The sequence below is a fragment of the Artemia franciscana genome, unplaced genomic scaffold (assembly GCF_032884065.1).
Source record: "Artemia franciscana unplaced genomic scaffold, ASM3288406v1 PGA_scaffold_138, whole genome shotgun sequence".
In the NCBI taxonomy this organism is placed as follows: Eukaryota; Metazoa; Arthropoda; class Branchiopoda; order Anostraca; family Artemiidae; genus Artemia; species Artemia franciscana.
The window spans coordinates 290,125-306,614 of record NW_027062629.1 but is presented as its reverse complement, the minus strand read 5'-3'; the positions used below and the strand labels follow the sequence as shown (position 1 = coordinate 306,614).

Below are 16,490 nucleotides of genomic sequence, written 5' to 3'. Positions count from 1 at the left end.
TGTGTTCTAACCACAGACAGTGCTGGGTCCCAGCGGCTTTCCCAACGGTCCCCAAGGGCCCCAGCATGGCACGCAGCAGGCTTCTATATATGGATTCTCATTGTCCCTTGTGTTCTGGGTCCCGGCAACGCTGTCATTTTCAGATCGGATTCATGACGTAAATTGGTTTAGTTTTCTGTTTTAAGGTTTTCGAATTGCTTTAATCCATTGTCAAAATATATAGAAATATTTGTGCAATCAACAGTTTTTTACATTTAAAAAAAATAATAATAATTTCTTTTTGATGTTATTTGACACTTGGACAAATTTTCTTTGAGCAGCAAGCATTCTAAACTTCAACAATTTCTACTAAACTTCAAACTTTTGGTTTTCTGTTTTAAGGTTTTCGAATTACTTTAATCCGCTGTCAAAATATATTGAAGTATTTGTGCAATCACCAGTTTTTTACATTTTAAGCAATTTAATAAAATTTAAATAGAGCCTAAATTTTTTGAACCCGTGTAACGGTAATGACGTGTAACAGTGTAACGGTAAAGACAGCCTGTTTTCTTGCTGTTCTTGTGATTCCTCGGCACGCTTTCTTTTCTTACTTTCTCTATCAGCCGCAAGTTTTTTGGCATAGACTCTTTGAGCAGCTTCCTTGGCTGTTGCCATTGTAGGTTCTTCAGTCATTTTACAATTAAACATTTTCCGTCCACGATCTTCTTACAATTAAAAATTTGTCTTTGAACGATTTTCTTAAATACCTTTAATGACGTCGCGTCATAACAAACACCGACTCTTGAACATGCAACATATAATTGTCCATGGGAAAAACAATCTGAATTCAGATCTATACCTCATCATTCTAATGATTGCCCTTGAGCTGCGGTCGTTATTTATATTCCCTGTGTCCCGGTCGTAATTTTTGTCCCGGTCGTCATTTGTGTTCCGGTGTCCCGGTCTGTAATTTTTCTTTGAGTGTCCTGGTCGTCATTTATATTCCCTGTGTCCCGGTCGTCATTTGTGTCCCGGTGCTTTGTTGATGGTGATTGCTAATCGAACATTCCTTGTGTCCCGGTCGCTTTCTCTTTGAGTGTCCCGGTCGTCATTTATATTCCCTACTAGCTGTTGGGGTGGCACTTCGCGCCACCGCAACACCTAGTTGGTGGGGGCGTTTTGCACAACAACCCCCAAGCCCCCCCCCCCCCGCGCGCGTAAGTCGTTACGCGCCATATTAGTTACGCGCCATTGTAGTTGTGTCCCTGTGTCCCACCTGTGAATATAGATATATATATATATATATCTATCTATCTATCTATCTTCTATATATAAAAATAAGTTGTCTGTCTGTGGATCTGTGGATCAGGTGACGTCATGTTTCTGTGTCGGCTGACGTCAAGAAATTAGTTGTCAGGTGACGTCATGTTTCTGTGTCGGCTGACGTCATGAAATTAGTTGTCGTCATTTTTGCTTTGACGGTGACGTCATTCAAGTTATATAAAACATATGTTCACGTAGAAATCTATTAATGTTTAAGTTTACAATGACTGATGAAGATGCTCAAAGAGTCTATGCCAAAAAACTTGCTGCTGATAGTTCCTCGGCACGCTTTCTTTTCTGACTTTCTCTATCAGCAGCAAGTTTTTTGGCATAGACTCTTTGAGCATCTTCATCAGTCATTGCAAACTTAAACATTAATAGATTTCTACGTGAACATATGTCTTATATAACTTGAATGACGTCACCGTCAAAGCAAAAATGACGGCAACTAATTTCATGACTTAATTTCAGAACTTAATTTCTGTGTTGACTGACGTCATGAAATTAGTTGTCGTCATTTTTGTTATGACGATGCTTAGTATATTGTAAAACACACTAATTTGGTTAATAATATACCATTTAAAACACCAATCTATCTATATTCACAGGTGGGACATAGGGACACAACTACAATGGCGCGTAACTAATATGGCGCGTAACGACTTACGCGCGCAGGGGCTTGGGGGGGGGCGCGAAGCACCCCCACCAACTAGGTGTTGGGGTGGCGCGAAGCGCCACCCCAACAGCTAGTATATATATATCTATATATATAAAAATAAGTTGTCTGTGTGTGGATCTGTGGCTGGATCAGGTGACGTCATGTTTGTTCGCATATGACGTCTGAATTATTTCACACTAATACAAAAGAAGAAAAAAACTAAAAAAGGTAAAAACTACAAAAAAAACTAAAAAGAAAAAAAAATAAAAAAGCTAAAAAACTAAAAAAAACTAAAAAAAGGTAAAAATCTAATAACTAAAAAAAAACTGAAAAAAATAAAAAAAGGCAAAAACTACAAAAAAAATAAAAACTAATAAAAAAACTAAAAAGCTAAAAAACTAAAAAAACTAAAAAAAAACTAAAAAAAGGTAAAAAACTAAAAAAAACTAAAAACTAAAAAAGAAAAAAACTAAAAAAAAAGGAAAAAACTGAAAAATAAAAGAGAAAAAGAAAACTAAAAAAATATGAATAAATATATATAAAAATAAGTTGTTTGTGGGTTATGTCTGTCTGTCTGTCTGTCGAGTGACGTCGTGTTTGTCCGCATATGACGTCTGAATTATTTCACACTAATACAAAAGAAGAAAAAAAACTAAAAAAGGTAAAAACTACAAAAAAACTAAAAAGAAAAAAAAACTAAAAAAGCTAAAAAACTAAAAAAAACTAAAAAAAGGTAAAAAACTAAAAACTAAAAAAAAACTGAAAAAACTAAAAAAAGGCAAAAACTAAAAAAAAACTAAAAACTAATAAAAAACTAAAAAAGCTAAAAAACTAAAAAAACTAAAAAAACTAAAAAAAGGTAAAAAACAAAAAAAAACTAAAAACTAAAAAAGAAAAAACTAAAAAAAGGAAAAAACTGAAAAATAAGAGAAAAAGAAAACTAAAAAAATATTAATAAATATAAAAAATATAACAACTACCTGCTGATTTCTGTAATTTAGTGACGTCCAAAAATGAATTGATTGAAAAAGTATTTCCGAATATTCTAAAAAATTATAAAAATAATAAATGGCTAAGTGAAAGAGCGATTCTCGCACCCAAAAATATAGACGTCCACGAAATCAACAATATTGTTTTGACCAAGATTCGAGACCAGGCAGTCCTTTACAAGTCAGTCGACACAGTTTTGGAACCAAATGAAGCGGTTAATTATCCATCTGAATTTTTAAAGTCCATAGATCTTTCAGGGTTTCCACCACACGTGCTAGAACTAAAAATAGGCGTACCAATAATACTTTTAAGAAATATCAACCCACCAAAGCTTTGCAATGGCACGCGACTTGCCGTAAAAAAAAAACAATGGAAAACCTAATAGAGGCCACAATCTTGACAGGGCCTTTTGAGGGTGAGGCTGTTCTTATTCCTCGCATTCCCATGATTCCAACTGATCTGCCTTTTCAATTTAAAAGATTGCAATTCCCAATTCGATTAGCATTTGCAATCACCATTAACAAAGCTCAAGGTCAATCATTAGAAAAATGTGGTATAGATCTTAATACTGATTTTTTTTTCCCATGGACAATTGTACGTTGCATGTTCGAGGGTCGGTAAACCTGTCAATCTATTTATATGCAGCGACAATTGGACAGCGAAGAATGTTGTATATTCGCAAGTTTTACGCAGTTAATTTGTATTGTATCTATCTATCTATCTATCTATATAAAAACGAGTTGTGTGTATGCATGTTTGTTTGTTTGTAAAAAGAGCGTTTGCATATGACGTCATTATTAGTACATACGGCTTTGTATATGCACAGACAATGGGAAAGCCAAGAATGTTGTATATTCGCAATTTTTACGTAGTTTAACTCCTGCAGACGAAATGAATGCTTGCCTGAAAAATTCTAATTTATGGGCACACGTAAAAATATTAAAATTAACTACAAATATGCGTGTCCGATTGCAAAACGATGACTCTGGTCAAACATTTTCAGACCAATTGCTGGCAATTGGAAATGGAAAGCTCCCAGTAGTGGGAAAGCCAAGAATGTTGTATATTCGCAATTTTTACGTAGTTTGAAACACATACATAAATATATCTATATTCACAGGTGAGACACAGGGACACAACTACAGTGGCGCGTAACTAATATGGCGCGTAACGACTTACGCGCGGGGGGGCTTGGGGGCGCGAAGCGCCCCACCAACTAGGTGTTGGGGTGGCACGAAGCGCCACCCCAACAGCTAGTATATATATATATATCTATTCACAGGTGGGACACAAGGACAGAACTACAATGGCGCGTAACTAATATGGCGTGTAACGACTTACGCGCGCGGGGGGGCTTGGGGGGGTGCGAATTGTCCCCACCAACTAGGTAAAGGGGTGGCGCGAAGCCCCACCCCAACAGCTAGTTTTATGAATAAATCTTATCTCTTCTTTGCATATTTTGAGCTAGCGTAAAAACGCATACCAAATGGTGTGTTCATGTTTAACCTAGAAAAGTAATAAATTGTAAATTTACCCGCTTGACTGTGTCACAGCTCTTTCTTAATTCTACTTTGGTATTATTTGGTATTATATGCTAACTATTATTGAGAAATCGTTACAAAATACCTACAACCAGAAAAATTACTAAACTTTTGTCTATATGCAAAAGCTGTATAGCCTCAAGAAACAAGAGATGGGGGAAGGGGCTGGAAAATAGATGGACTATAAACCACTCTGATAGCAAGAACGGAACACGCCCTCAGTATGAGCTGTTTACTCTTGTACTTAATTCGAATTTACTATGTTTATTACTGTTTGCCATGCAAACAGAGGTAAAATTAAAGAGATATGTTATCAAATGGAGGGTAATAGGATATGTTGTAGAAAATTGGAATTGGCGCCACATCATATCTATAAGTGAGAGGTTGTAGGTTTGCCCAACTGGTGCTAGAACTCGTGCATCAGGAATTCAATGTATCTTTAGAGTGATGCTAGCCGGTGTTTGTGAGCACCTGCAAAATACCAGTATTTATTGGAGACATTCGTGAATACGAAAACTATGAAAAACTCGAACGCTGAATGATATAAGCGAAGCCCTCAAAAATATAAGAAAAATATTGTGAAAAGTCCATTCTTTTGGGAAGGAAGTAATGGTAACACTGACCCAATAGAACTCCTGTGCTTATGCGCAAGGAGAACAATGATAAACGTGAAGGTTCTGTGCTCAGTAGAAAATAACTATCACCAAGTACTTCCTCGTAGTGAATTTGAAACTTTGTTATTTTTTTAGACCAGAAGCATCCAGACTCGAAAAACGGAGTATACTGTGCAGATGGATGGAGCCTAGTTTGCAGCAATGAAAATGACTGTAGCTGCTTTCAATACGTTGACGGCTACGTTCGCTACGAAATTGCTGAACAGATTTGTAACGGTTTCGGAGGAGATCTTCCTTCAATCCATTCAGAAGACAAGAACAAGTTCCTTTACGTGTTTCCAGACGACTTACGACGCGGTGCCTGGATAGGACTGAGAAGAATTAATGATACGTTTATGTGGGTTGATGAAAGCGATTTGGACTATACCAGCTGGAGCGATGATGCACCCACAAATGGAGCCAATTCCAGTGACTGCGTTCATTATATGGGATACGAAGACGAGGGTTATACCGTGCCCTTCAAATGGCGTGATAGTCCTTGTACTGAATTGCGACCAATCCTATGTGAGATGCCGCTTTCCGTACCAACAACTACAGTTCCACCAACAACAACACTACAACCCGATCCATGTCCTCAAAACTATACAGAAAAATGCTTCCAAAATAATGCCTGCTATTGCTATTCAGTGAAATCGAGTATGTATTGGGGAGATGGCGTTGCCGCTTGTAGAAGCGAAGGTGCTGATATGGTCTCGATCCATTCTAGTGAAGAAAATAGCTTTATCCGAGAAATTATACCAAGCTCAGCTTGGATTGGCTGCTTGTATAATTCAATTTATTGGGTAGATGGTACCAATATAAATTATGAAAACTGGTACAGTTCCTATTATAGCTACTATTTTGGCTTCATTAGTGAATCTAGTGGATCTTGGGGGGCTAGTTCTTCTACTAGTGAGAGATTAATTGTTGTATGCAAGGTGCCAACGTATAATGATGTTTAAATAATCCTGTGTCATTAAATTAAGAATTAAAATTCCTACGTTTACCTTACAACATCTCTGTACCCGAAAACCGTTTAAAAAAAGCTAGATTTTAAGTGGTTATTTCAAATGCTTTTTTTATGGTTAAGTTTACAAGGATATTTTATTTTCAGCGAAAAAAAGCAAAACATTAATTGAATAATATTATAGTTTTTTGTTTTTATTTAACAAATGCAAAGCAAATGAGAAAAATATTGAGACTTAATAACATTATTGATTGAAGAAAGATAGTTTTACCCCACCCCCTTCAAAAACCAAAGTCACCGTTCCTACTCCTCCCCTATCCAGGAAATGTTGTGCCTGATAGTTTCATCTCGGTCTCATAGCCGTGAGACAAAACAGGATAGAGACGCCCCAACTAGTACTTTAGATATGCTCATTTAAGAAGCAAAAAGATTCCTCTCATATTCCCAAATTATTTATACATCTGTAAAATTATTTATAATCTATTCTTATTCGTGAAATAGCCACATAAGGCAAAGAAGTGAACCTTTTCGGCATGTTTAATTCTGTACACTGTGAAACCTCAATAAACCTATTGTTGTGTTTTATGCGTCTATTTTTTATTATTTTATCAATGAATTTAATCGGGATTGTATTGCGAGATTGCAAGCGTCTCGCAAAACCGCATAAGATCACAGGGGATGCCTCGCAACACCTAACAGGTACATGAGGAGAATCTCGAAACATTGTTGTGCTTATATAGTTAGGAATCCCTATGCCATAATGTTATTTGTTTACCCTTAAAACAGACTCAAGCCTTAAAAAAAAATTTGTAGACAGGTCATATTGCCTTTTTTATTCTGCTTACGTTCTTAAAATAGCTTTTGTTTGATAAACTAAACGAAAACTTATCAATTTTGAAGTTTGATTATAATTCTACTCCAAAGGAGGAGCGCCAGCGTAGCTGAGAGTTCAACTGAGCTGGACGCATGCATTTGCCTCGATTGACCAAAAACAATACATATATTTTAAAGTCATTGTAGTAACGATGGTTAAGCTCATGAGGAAACACTGAGAGTTCAACAGGAAGGGAAACTGGAAGGGCAGTTGAAATCTCAGCTTCGCTGGCGCTTCTTCTTTGGAGTAGAGTTACGGTCAAACTTGGTATATCTTCGTTTAATTTATCAATTCTACTTCATAAAGAGTGTCTTTGCTCCGCCTCGAGTTAAAATGAGATTTTAAAGTTCAGCATGAGCTAAACCAACACTAATGATCAATAACAGCGGTATTCATAATTAGGGGCTGCCGCAAAAAAAAAGAAAAAAATTATAGGAAGATATTTCAAATATAATAAATACAATTAGTAACTTCAAAAGACAGATAACTGTTGTCGACTTTTAATTGGTTTATTATGGAGCCTTGCAAACGTTTTAGCATCTGTCGAGCCTGCATATCTTACGATTTGATCCAAATCAACTCCTCTTGCTCTAAGGTGGGAGGTTGAGGCAGACAGTGTGCTATGAGCACCATAAACACTGATATTTAAAACTGCAAGAAAAAGTACTTCTTTTATACATGGGAAAATAGCTAACTTGGACGCAATAGTATGAAGCTTACGACAGGTTAAAAAAAATATGTCGTCTCTTTTTGGATGATGTCATTCTAATATACCTAGCTAGGTGCATCACTGGACATAGGGAGGACTCTTGAAAAGGCCAAAAATTTAACTACTAATTTGTGGTCGCCCGGTTTCGTTGTTTTTAACAACACATTGATTTGAAAATAGAAACTTCCCACGTCATTATGTATCATATTACTCAGTGAGAAACCGGCTGAAATCAAAACTCATTCACAAGCTGATACAATCCATAAAACTGCTAATTTTTGTGGTAATGTCTCCGATATCCCATGCTGGCAATCTAAAGAGATCAAATATACATTTTAAATTCCAAATACTAGAAATCTTGGGTACATTAGGCCTTCTATTAAAGACTCCTGTCATGAACTTCTTGGTGATGTGATTGCTGCCTAACCGAAGGCTTGGTGATATTATCGATAAAGCACTCCTCGTAGTATTAATCGCAGTGTATTCAACACCTGAGTGAAAACGTTCCAAAGGAAAAGTCAAAGTCTCCGGTAGAACTGCTTCCAAGGCCTGGATTGTGTTTCTTCCACAAAAGTCGATGCATTTTTCGATGTAAACCCTGTATTGGCGTTTAGTCGAATCCCACCATCCATTCACGATAATATCGACTAATGGAAGAGAATATCCTTGGTGGTAAGGCCCTTGCTTGAGACGACACAAGCCACTAGGCGCAATGTCGGAAAAGAGCGAGTCTTTTCAGAAACAGTTTTCGAGATGTACTCAATTTTCTACTACTCTCATCGTACAGAGCGCGGGTGTAAAGAGGAAGGCTTTGGATAGTTTGGAATGAAGGAGGAGCGTGCGTAGTTGTGTTGGCCTCAGGTGGCTTGGTGCTGCGGTAAGTTGTTAGTAGTAGTAGTAATAGTAGACAATTTCACTCTCAGGTAGTAATTTATTGAAAACACAGGAAAACAGAAATAAATAATAAATTGGAAGTTAAGTTTGAGGAGTCGATGAGAACTTGATGATCAATCTCTAACCAGACAGAAACAAAATATCAATGATCAAGTGAGAGCATTCAAAGATCTTGACTCTGGTCAAATCGAAATAATACATATGTTGTCTACAAGTTTGCATCCAGAGGTTTAGGACTGAACTCCCCCCCCTCCCTTCCTGAAATGTTTGTAGGACTCGTAAAAACATTGCAAAATGAATATAAACACATTTTTGATGCACATTTTAAGGTTCGTTTAAAGTTGTTTTAAAGGTCGGTTTCTTTGGGAGAGACAAAGTAAAAATATGAGGTAAATGTTTAGTTTCGTTCCAAGTGCTCTAAAGTGCGTATTACCGCATATAGCAAGATTCTGATGATCGCATATTGTTTCTTTGTCTTAATTAAATAAAAAAAAGTTTTTTTTAATTGAAAGTAAGGAGCGACATTAAAACTGAAAACGAACAGAAATTACTCCGTATATGAAAGGGGCTGTTCCCTCCTCAAAGCCTCGCTCTTTGCGCTGAAGTTTGACTCTTTCTCTCAAATCTACTTTTAAAACTGTGAAAAACCTTAGCGTAAAGAGCGGAGAGTTGAGGAGGGAACAGCCCCTTTCATATACGGAGTGATTTTTGTTTGTTTTAAGTTTTAATGTTGCTCCTTACTTTCAATTAAAAAAAAATTATTTAATTTCTGAACGTTTTTGAATTAATTTAAAATTTTTGATTTTGGCTCTCCGCACATGAATACTTAGAACGAAATTTGCATATTTCTTTTTTTTTTGCTAAATGGCTTTTCACAAATACCCTTGAACCTTTTGGTTACTTAAAAAGGCAACTAGAACTTTTGATTTTTTACGAACGTTTTATTAATAAAAAATATACGTAACTTCCGAATTAACTTTTGTAACGAACTTCTATATTCGTATATTTTTATTACGTATATGATGGGGGTTTGCCCCCTCTTTAATACCTTGTTCTTTACACTAAAACATAAATTTTGTCCCAATTCTTTAAGAATAACCCCTGAATCACAAAGGCCTTAGAAGAAATAGTTGAAATTACTAAAAATACTTTAGCGTAAAGAGAAGGTATTTAGGAGGAGATGAAACCCTCATTTGCATAATAATTTCTGTTCGTTTTGTTTTAATGCTGCTCCTAACTTTCAGTTGAAAAACTTTTTCATATTTATCTTTTCATTGTTTATTGTTTTAAATAATATTAGAAAATCCTGCGCCCCCGTCATGGAAATTCTCTCCTCCCATGACAAATTTATCCATGGAAAGATCCTCCCATGTAACCCCCTCCCCTCAACCCCTTCCCTATCGAAGAAAAAAATTCCTCTGAAAATGTCTAACGCTTCCCAATAACCATTACTATATGTAAACACTGGTCAAAGTTTGCAGACCTTATTTGCGAAATAGTCACAAAACTCAGATTTTGATCCCCCCCATATTATTTATGTCAGCTACTGTTTTTAAATTGTTTAAACGCATCCGGACATACATGCCTTTAATATACTGAGCAAAGCATTTTAATCCCAGACAAACGACCTTCGTTTCTAAAATATTGATGCCAAATCCCTTATCTTCTAAGGACCATCCAATCTGTGGCTGTTTTCATGGATTATTCATCCACGTTTGCCAAACCTAGCTTCGATACATCAATACACATATTTGTCGATTGATCTGTTCATTGATCATTGATCTAGTCTCAATTGCTTTAGGAGCATGATTGCCAATATCCAAGTTGAGTCTTCAAACAGATTTCGTTCCGTGAACAACTAAATAATAACCTTATTCTGGATTTTAAACAAAGCTGTTTGGCAAGTTTTATGAACTTATTTTGCAATCTCTCGACAAACGAAGGCTCTTACGAAACCTATCTGACTAGTTTTTTAGCAAGAAATTAGACACTTTATTTAGCCATCAAGCAGTAAGAATATAATTAGGAATTTCGATATTTATCGGCAATCAAGCTCCGATAGAGGTGGTGATAGAAAAGTAAGCAGAAGGGGGGGGAATGAGTTGGTAGCAAGAGCCGTGGTACCCGCCGGGTGGGCCCCTTAAATTGCAGGGACAAGGTAGCCAACCCTCAACACTTCCCTTACTTTTCTCGTAAGGAAACCACCAGTAAAATGGGTGATAATCGCTCTGGAATAATGGCGAGCGGAGAACTGGTTCATTTGCCAGTTCTCAACTTTTTGCAGTTTAGCCGTAATAATGGTGTTGGTGACGATCTTATTATTCCGCATGCCTTGGAATTCTTCGATGCAGCTGCTGTTGCGGCCGCAAAGTCTTTTTGGAACAAAGTTTTGCCTGGAGAAATTTGCCCAAGACGTGCAGGAAATAAGGCTACACAGAGTCATTTACGTGATATTCTTGAGCTGCTGGCGAAATGTGATTCTGAAGATTTAACCGTACCTACGTATGTTATCTTGTCAGCTAATGAAGTTCCTTCGGTTCCTGACCTGATGATTTCACATCAGTCCTCAAAGCTCACTCGAATGGAAAAAGTTCTTAATGCTGTTGCGTCTCGTGTGGAAGTTTATGATAGCCATTTTCCGCCCCTTCCTCAACCTATTGAACCAAATGTCCTAGCGACTATTGTGGTTTCCAAGATCCCTGCTTCACTTGACAATCCAATCAAAAGAAAAGAAATGCTGGATAAAGTTACTGGTCATGAATGTGTTAGTAGTGTAAAAGCAAAAAAAAAGACCAACTGATTGTTCTTATAGACAAATCTGGAGTGAATGACTTTTGTTCTTTGATTAAAAATACGGTAACATCTTGTGCGACTAAGATTGTCACAAAATAAATACTTGGAATTGCTAAAGGAACTCCTCTTGACTTTGATGTTGACAAATTCTGCAGTGAGCCAGGCATATCATCGGCTAGTCGTCTTGGTGCCTCTATAGTTGTCAAGATTGTGTTTACAGATCTATTGTCAAAGGCTCGGCAGCTAAAAACAGGACTAAAAATCGGCTATGAAATTATTCGAGTTTCTGAGTTTCTGACCCCACCTAGATGCTGTCACAAGTGTAGATCCTCCGGTCATATCCAGTCCGCCTGTTCCAGTTCAAATCCAAAGTATGCAATCGGCTCAGGACCTCATGTCTCTACGAAAGAGTCTCCCTGTAAACTCCCTGCGAAATGTGCGAATTATATTGGTCCGCATGTGTCGTTTAGCCCAAAATGTCAAGTCCTTAAAAAAGTGATTTCTGCTGCCAAGTGATGGGTCGCTCGATATCCCTACTCTCTTTTAATATTAATGGCACTAAGGATAAAGTCTCTGTGATCGACGAGTTCATAAATGATTACGATATAATCTACTTACAAGAACACCTGCTCTCTTCCACCAATTCTAGTTTCCTACAACGAAGTACATCACATCAGTTATTTCTTATAAATGCCCGCACAACTTTTGGCAGGGCCTCTGGAGGGCTTGCATGTATTGTGAAGCGGAGTTTAAGTGGTCTAAATCCCACTTGCTTATGCTCAAACGATCATTTTCTTGCCATCCAGTTAGGCAATACTGTTATAATTAACACTTATTTGCCACATAATGCATGTGGAATTGATTCTATGACACGGTTCGCTAAAGCTTGCTCTTCATTATGCTCAGCTGTGAAGCAATTCGCTGATTCCAAACTTACATATCTGATTGTTGGTGACTTAAATTGCAATAATTTAGATAGCTCGGCAGGAACTGACTGCTTGTTAGATTTAGCTCCTGATTATAAAATTGTGCCAAAGGATCAGTCCTATACTTACATTCATCATTCAGAAATTGTATCAAATATTGACCATGCAATCTGTTCGCCAAGTCTCAGGATTTCTGAAGTGCATGTCCTTACGGATGAACAAGACATTGATCATATGCCGATGCCATTTACGTTTTCCCTATCTGATGTTCCTGTATATTCCTCTATTCCTAAGCCCTCACGGTGTTTCGACAAGTATAATTGGAATCGTGCAAATCTTGCCCTTTACAGTGTGACGCTTGCTACACTACTTAGTTCTATTCGTATTCCGTTTCATTTGCTCCAGACCCAGGTGCCTAGGAAAAATGTCGTTGCCGATATTAACCTGTACTATTCTCAAATTATTTCGTGTTTGAAAAACGCTGAGTCTTGTGCTGTCCCTTATGAACGAGTTTGGTTAGGGACTTGTCAACCTGTCTGGAATAATGATTCAGAGTTGAATTCGATTAAGAACCGTGCAAACTTATTGTTGCGTATATAGTCAAAATGTGGAAGGCCTGCTTCTGGTATTGCTTTCAGTATTAAAAATCGCACTAAATCTGCTTATAAGAAATAACTTCGTGCAGTCCGATTTTGGGGTCTTGATTTCAGAGGCCTCATTTGGACCAAATCTTGTGGTGGGCATAAACTCCATCTTGGGCCCCCCGACTCACTTCGTGTCGCGTAATCATCTAGGAAATGGGCATTTGACAGAACTCGAGAATTTTATTATGTATCTTACCTACTTTCAAAGTTTACAATAATTAATATGAAATAGCTTAATTACCCCAAGGGTCGTCAAGTAATTATGCTCTTTGGTTAATAGGTGTGCAGTAATTTCAAATCAATAGGACAGAATGGATTATGTTGGACATAATGGATTATTATGGCCGGCAAAGGGCCCTTTGTGGTGGAAGCTTGGGCCCCCTGGAAAATCTGGGGTGGACATATGCCCACCCTTGCCCCCCCCCCAAATGGCACCTCTGCTTGATTTTCCATCAAATCCAAGTGATTGGAAGAATGTTTTAAATTCTAGTAAAATTATTAGTGATGGTCCTGGCAATTATATTTCTAACTAAGCTTGGGAATCGCATTATACTGCTATTTTTTCCCGGATTAATTATGCAGTTCATTCACGTTTTTCAGCTGTTTTGAAACGTATGCTACCGTCTGCTCTATCTCAGCAGGATATATTACCGATATCCGCTGATTAAATTTACCTGGCTATTAAAAGGGTTAAGTCTAAGTCAGTTGACACCGATGGAATATCAATGAATCATTAAAACCTGATTGCCCCCTTTAATATCGCATTTACAACTACTTTTTCAAATGTGTTTGTGTTGTTCTGTCGTGCCGGACAGTTTCTTGTGTGGCACAGTTACTTCTATTTTGAAAAGGGGGAAAGATCCATTTTCATGTTTATCTTATCGTCCTATCACTGTTTCTTGTACTTTAAGCAAAGTCCTTGAGTATTTACTTCTCCCTTCTATAACAGATAACATAACTTTTGGAGTTAACCAGTTTGGTTTTCAGCGCGATCTGGGACGTCAGCATGCCCATAAAGTTTTTTCTACTCTTCCTTCTGATGCTTCCGGGAAGGGCTATGATCTTTATTTTTGTTCTTTAGATCTATATAAGGTTTTTGATTCTGTAGTTCACTCCCTAGCCCTGTTTTCTTTGCTTAAATGTGGAGTGAATGTTTCTATTGTTTCTTTATTAAAATTTTGGTATGGTCATTCTTTCCTTCATGTTAAATCTTCTCCTTCTGATCCTTCTATCTTAAAGATCACCGTAAGACAAGGTGTGAGACAAGATTGAGTTTTATCTCCATCAATTTTCAAAATTTGTATTGCTGATATTTTAAATAGTCTTTCAACAACTTACCTTTTAGGTAGTTCAAATGTCTCATATCTTGCTTATGCAGACGACAATTAATCTCATTAGTAGAGCTAAATCTGGGCTTTCGGCTTCTGTTCATTCTATCTCTACTGCTTTCTCGAATGTAGGTCTAACCCTTAACCCTGATAAATATGAATTCCTTCATTTTGATCCTTCTCCTAACCAATCTTCTAGACTTAATTGTTCTGAATTTAGCGTTCCGTGCGTGACTTCTTTAAGGTGGTTGGGCATTACCCTTACTAACAGTTTAGTCTCTTTTCGCAATAAAATTGTTTCTGAGGCTAAGGTTAAACTTCAAGTGGTTTATTCTAAAATTGTTGCGAACAGGGGGAAATACAATCGCAAAGCCCTTTCAAAAATTTATTCTTGCTTTTGTGATCACTCGGTTTTATATCTTTCTGGATTGTATCCTGTTTTAAAAAGAAAAGATTTAAAGGCTCTCAAGTGATCTTATTTTCGTTTCCTCCGTTTTTGTTGTATCTTCCTCCCTGGTACAAGAACAGCGATATGGTAACAAATTTCGGGCCTCCAGATTTATTAAATAAACTTAAAGTGCTACACCAGAAACTATCCGACTCGATACATTTTACTATTAACCCTTTTCATGATCTTCTAAAATATTTTCTACAGTAATTTAATGTGGTATCAGAAGTTTTTTTTGTTTTGTTTTTTTTTAGTTTTTTTTTCTGTGTGTTTGTTTTTATACTCCGCTGTTTCAAGTGGGTAACGAATAAATTATTATTATTATTATTGCAGTTCCGAACATACATCGGATATTAAAGTTAGCCATGCCGCCAAATCACACCTTGTGTACTTTAATGCTTGAATTTTCAACTATTCCGCTTCCCGGTAATATAAAGGCCCAAAATAGCGAAAATAGCGACGAAGACCACACTGCCTTTCCATAACAAACAAATACAAAGTTGAAACAATAGGGAAAATCCTTTCAAGACAGTGGAAATCAATTCTGTGAATATTTCGGCCCTGTGTCCAAGGGCCGTCTTCAGGACAATACGAGAAAGAGAGAGAGAGAGAAAAAAAATATGTAAATACAAATAAACCTACATTAAAATACGAAAATTAAAACTAATTACCTTAATTACCTTAAATTGCAGCTTGGAGCAATATAAGGATTTTTCCTTGTAGAAAGTCCAGAGTTGATAACACATGATAAATAGTTGAATACATACACTTGACTAGTGGTTTGATGTTGCTGATTCGAGTGCTTCCCAGTTATGCTTCCATTCTGTTTTTGACCATTCGTTGTCAAGATGGTTCTTAAAGCTGTCTGTGGTTTGGGCAGCAACGGTATCTGGCAGTAATTTGTTCCAGAGGTTGGCAACACGGTTGGTAAGAAAATGGGAGCGTTGCCGCTTTGAGGAGAAATGCCTGGATAACTTCAAGTTATGTCCCCTTGTACAAGAATCCTGAGACGCCAGAGGAAGAAGACCAGGAACTGCCTTTGAATTAATAAGTTTATGAACCAGAATAGCATCACCCCGTCTTCTTCTATAAACCAGAGTTGGGAGTTTCAGCTTGCACAGCCTTGTAGGGTAAGGGAGTTCATGCAGTCCAATCACCATCTTAGTGGCTCTTCTCTGGACATCTTCAAGAATTTTAACATCTTTTTTGAAAAAGGGGGATGCAAGGACCATGCCTGTCTCAAGCCTCGGCCGAACAAGTCCTTTATACAAAAGGCTCAGAATTTTAGGAGAACGGGAGGAAATTGTTCTTTTTATGAGCCCTAGTGATGAGTTAGCTGATGATGCTGCCTTCTTTGCATGAGTGCTAAACTTAAGATCATTGTCAATAATTACTCCTAGGTCACGTTCTTCTAACACTGGAGAAAGGAGCTGACCGTAAAGAGAGTAAGTTGTATTGATATTCTTGTGCCTAGAAAACTTTCCAAAACAGCTTTAGCATCCTTACTTCAACGAAGTTCCACCAGGACTGGCAAAAAGATTGAAGTGAGACGATAAATTCATTCAAACAAAACATAACAAAGTGATTAAATGCAATTTCTCAGAGCCAGCCTTGCATTTTTGGCAGCCTGTCTTAAAGGCCTTTTCGAAACTTGTTCAATACTATTATAAATTGGTTTAGTAAAATATTTTGTTAGATCATTTTTAGTTAAATTTGAGTATAAAGAATTTAGTGAGTACTCCCCTAAGTCCCTGTTCAGAGAA

At 37.1% G+C, this 16,490-nt stretch overlaps 1 protein-coding gene across 1 annotated transcript; it reads left to right on the top strand.

The window, feature by feature from the left end:
• Window positions 1-5,240: 5,240 nt before the first annotated feature.
• LOC136041321 (macrophage mannose receptor 1-like) lies at window positions 5,241-6,694 on the top strand (the record flags this gene model as incomplete). The annotated part of the gene is given in 1 exon segment (XM_065725947.1): window positions 5,241-6,694. A coding segment is annotated over 1 exon segment (866 nt), but the record flags the coding sequence as incomplete, so codon positions are not given.
• Between the last annotated feature and the right edge of the window lie 9,796 nt (window positions 6,695-16,490).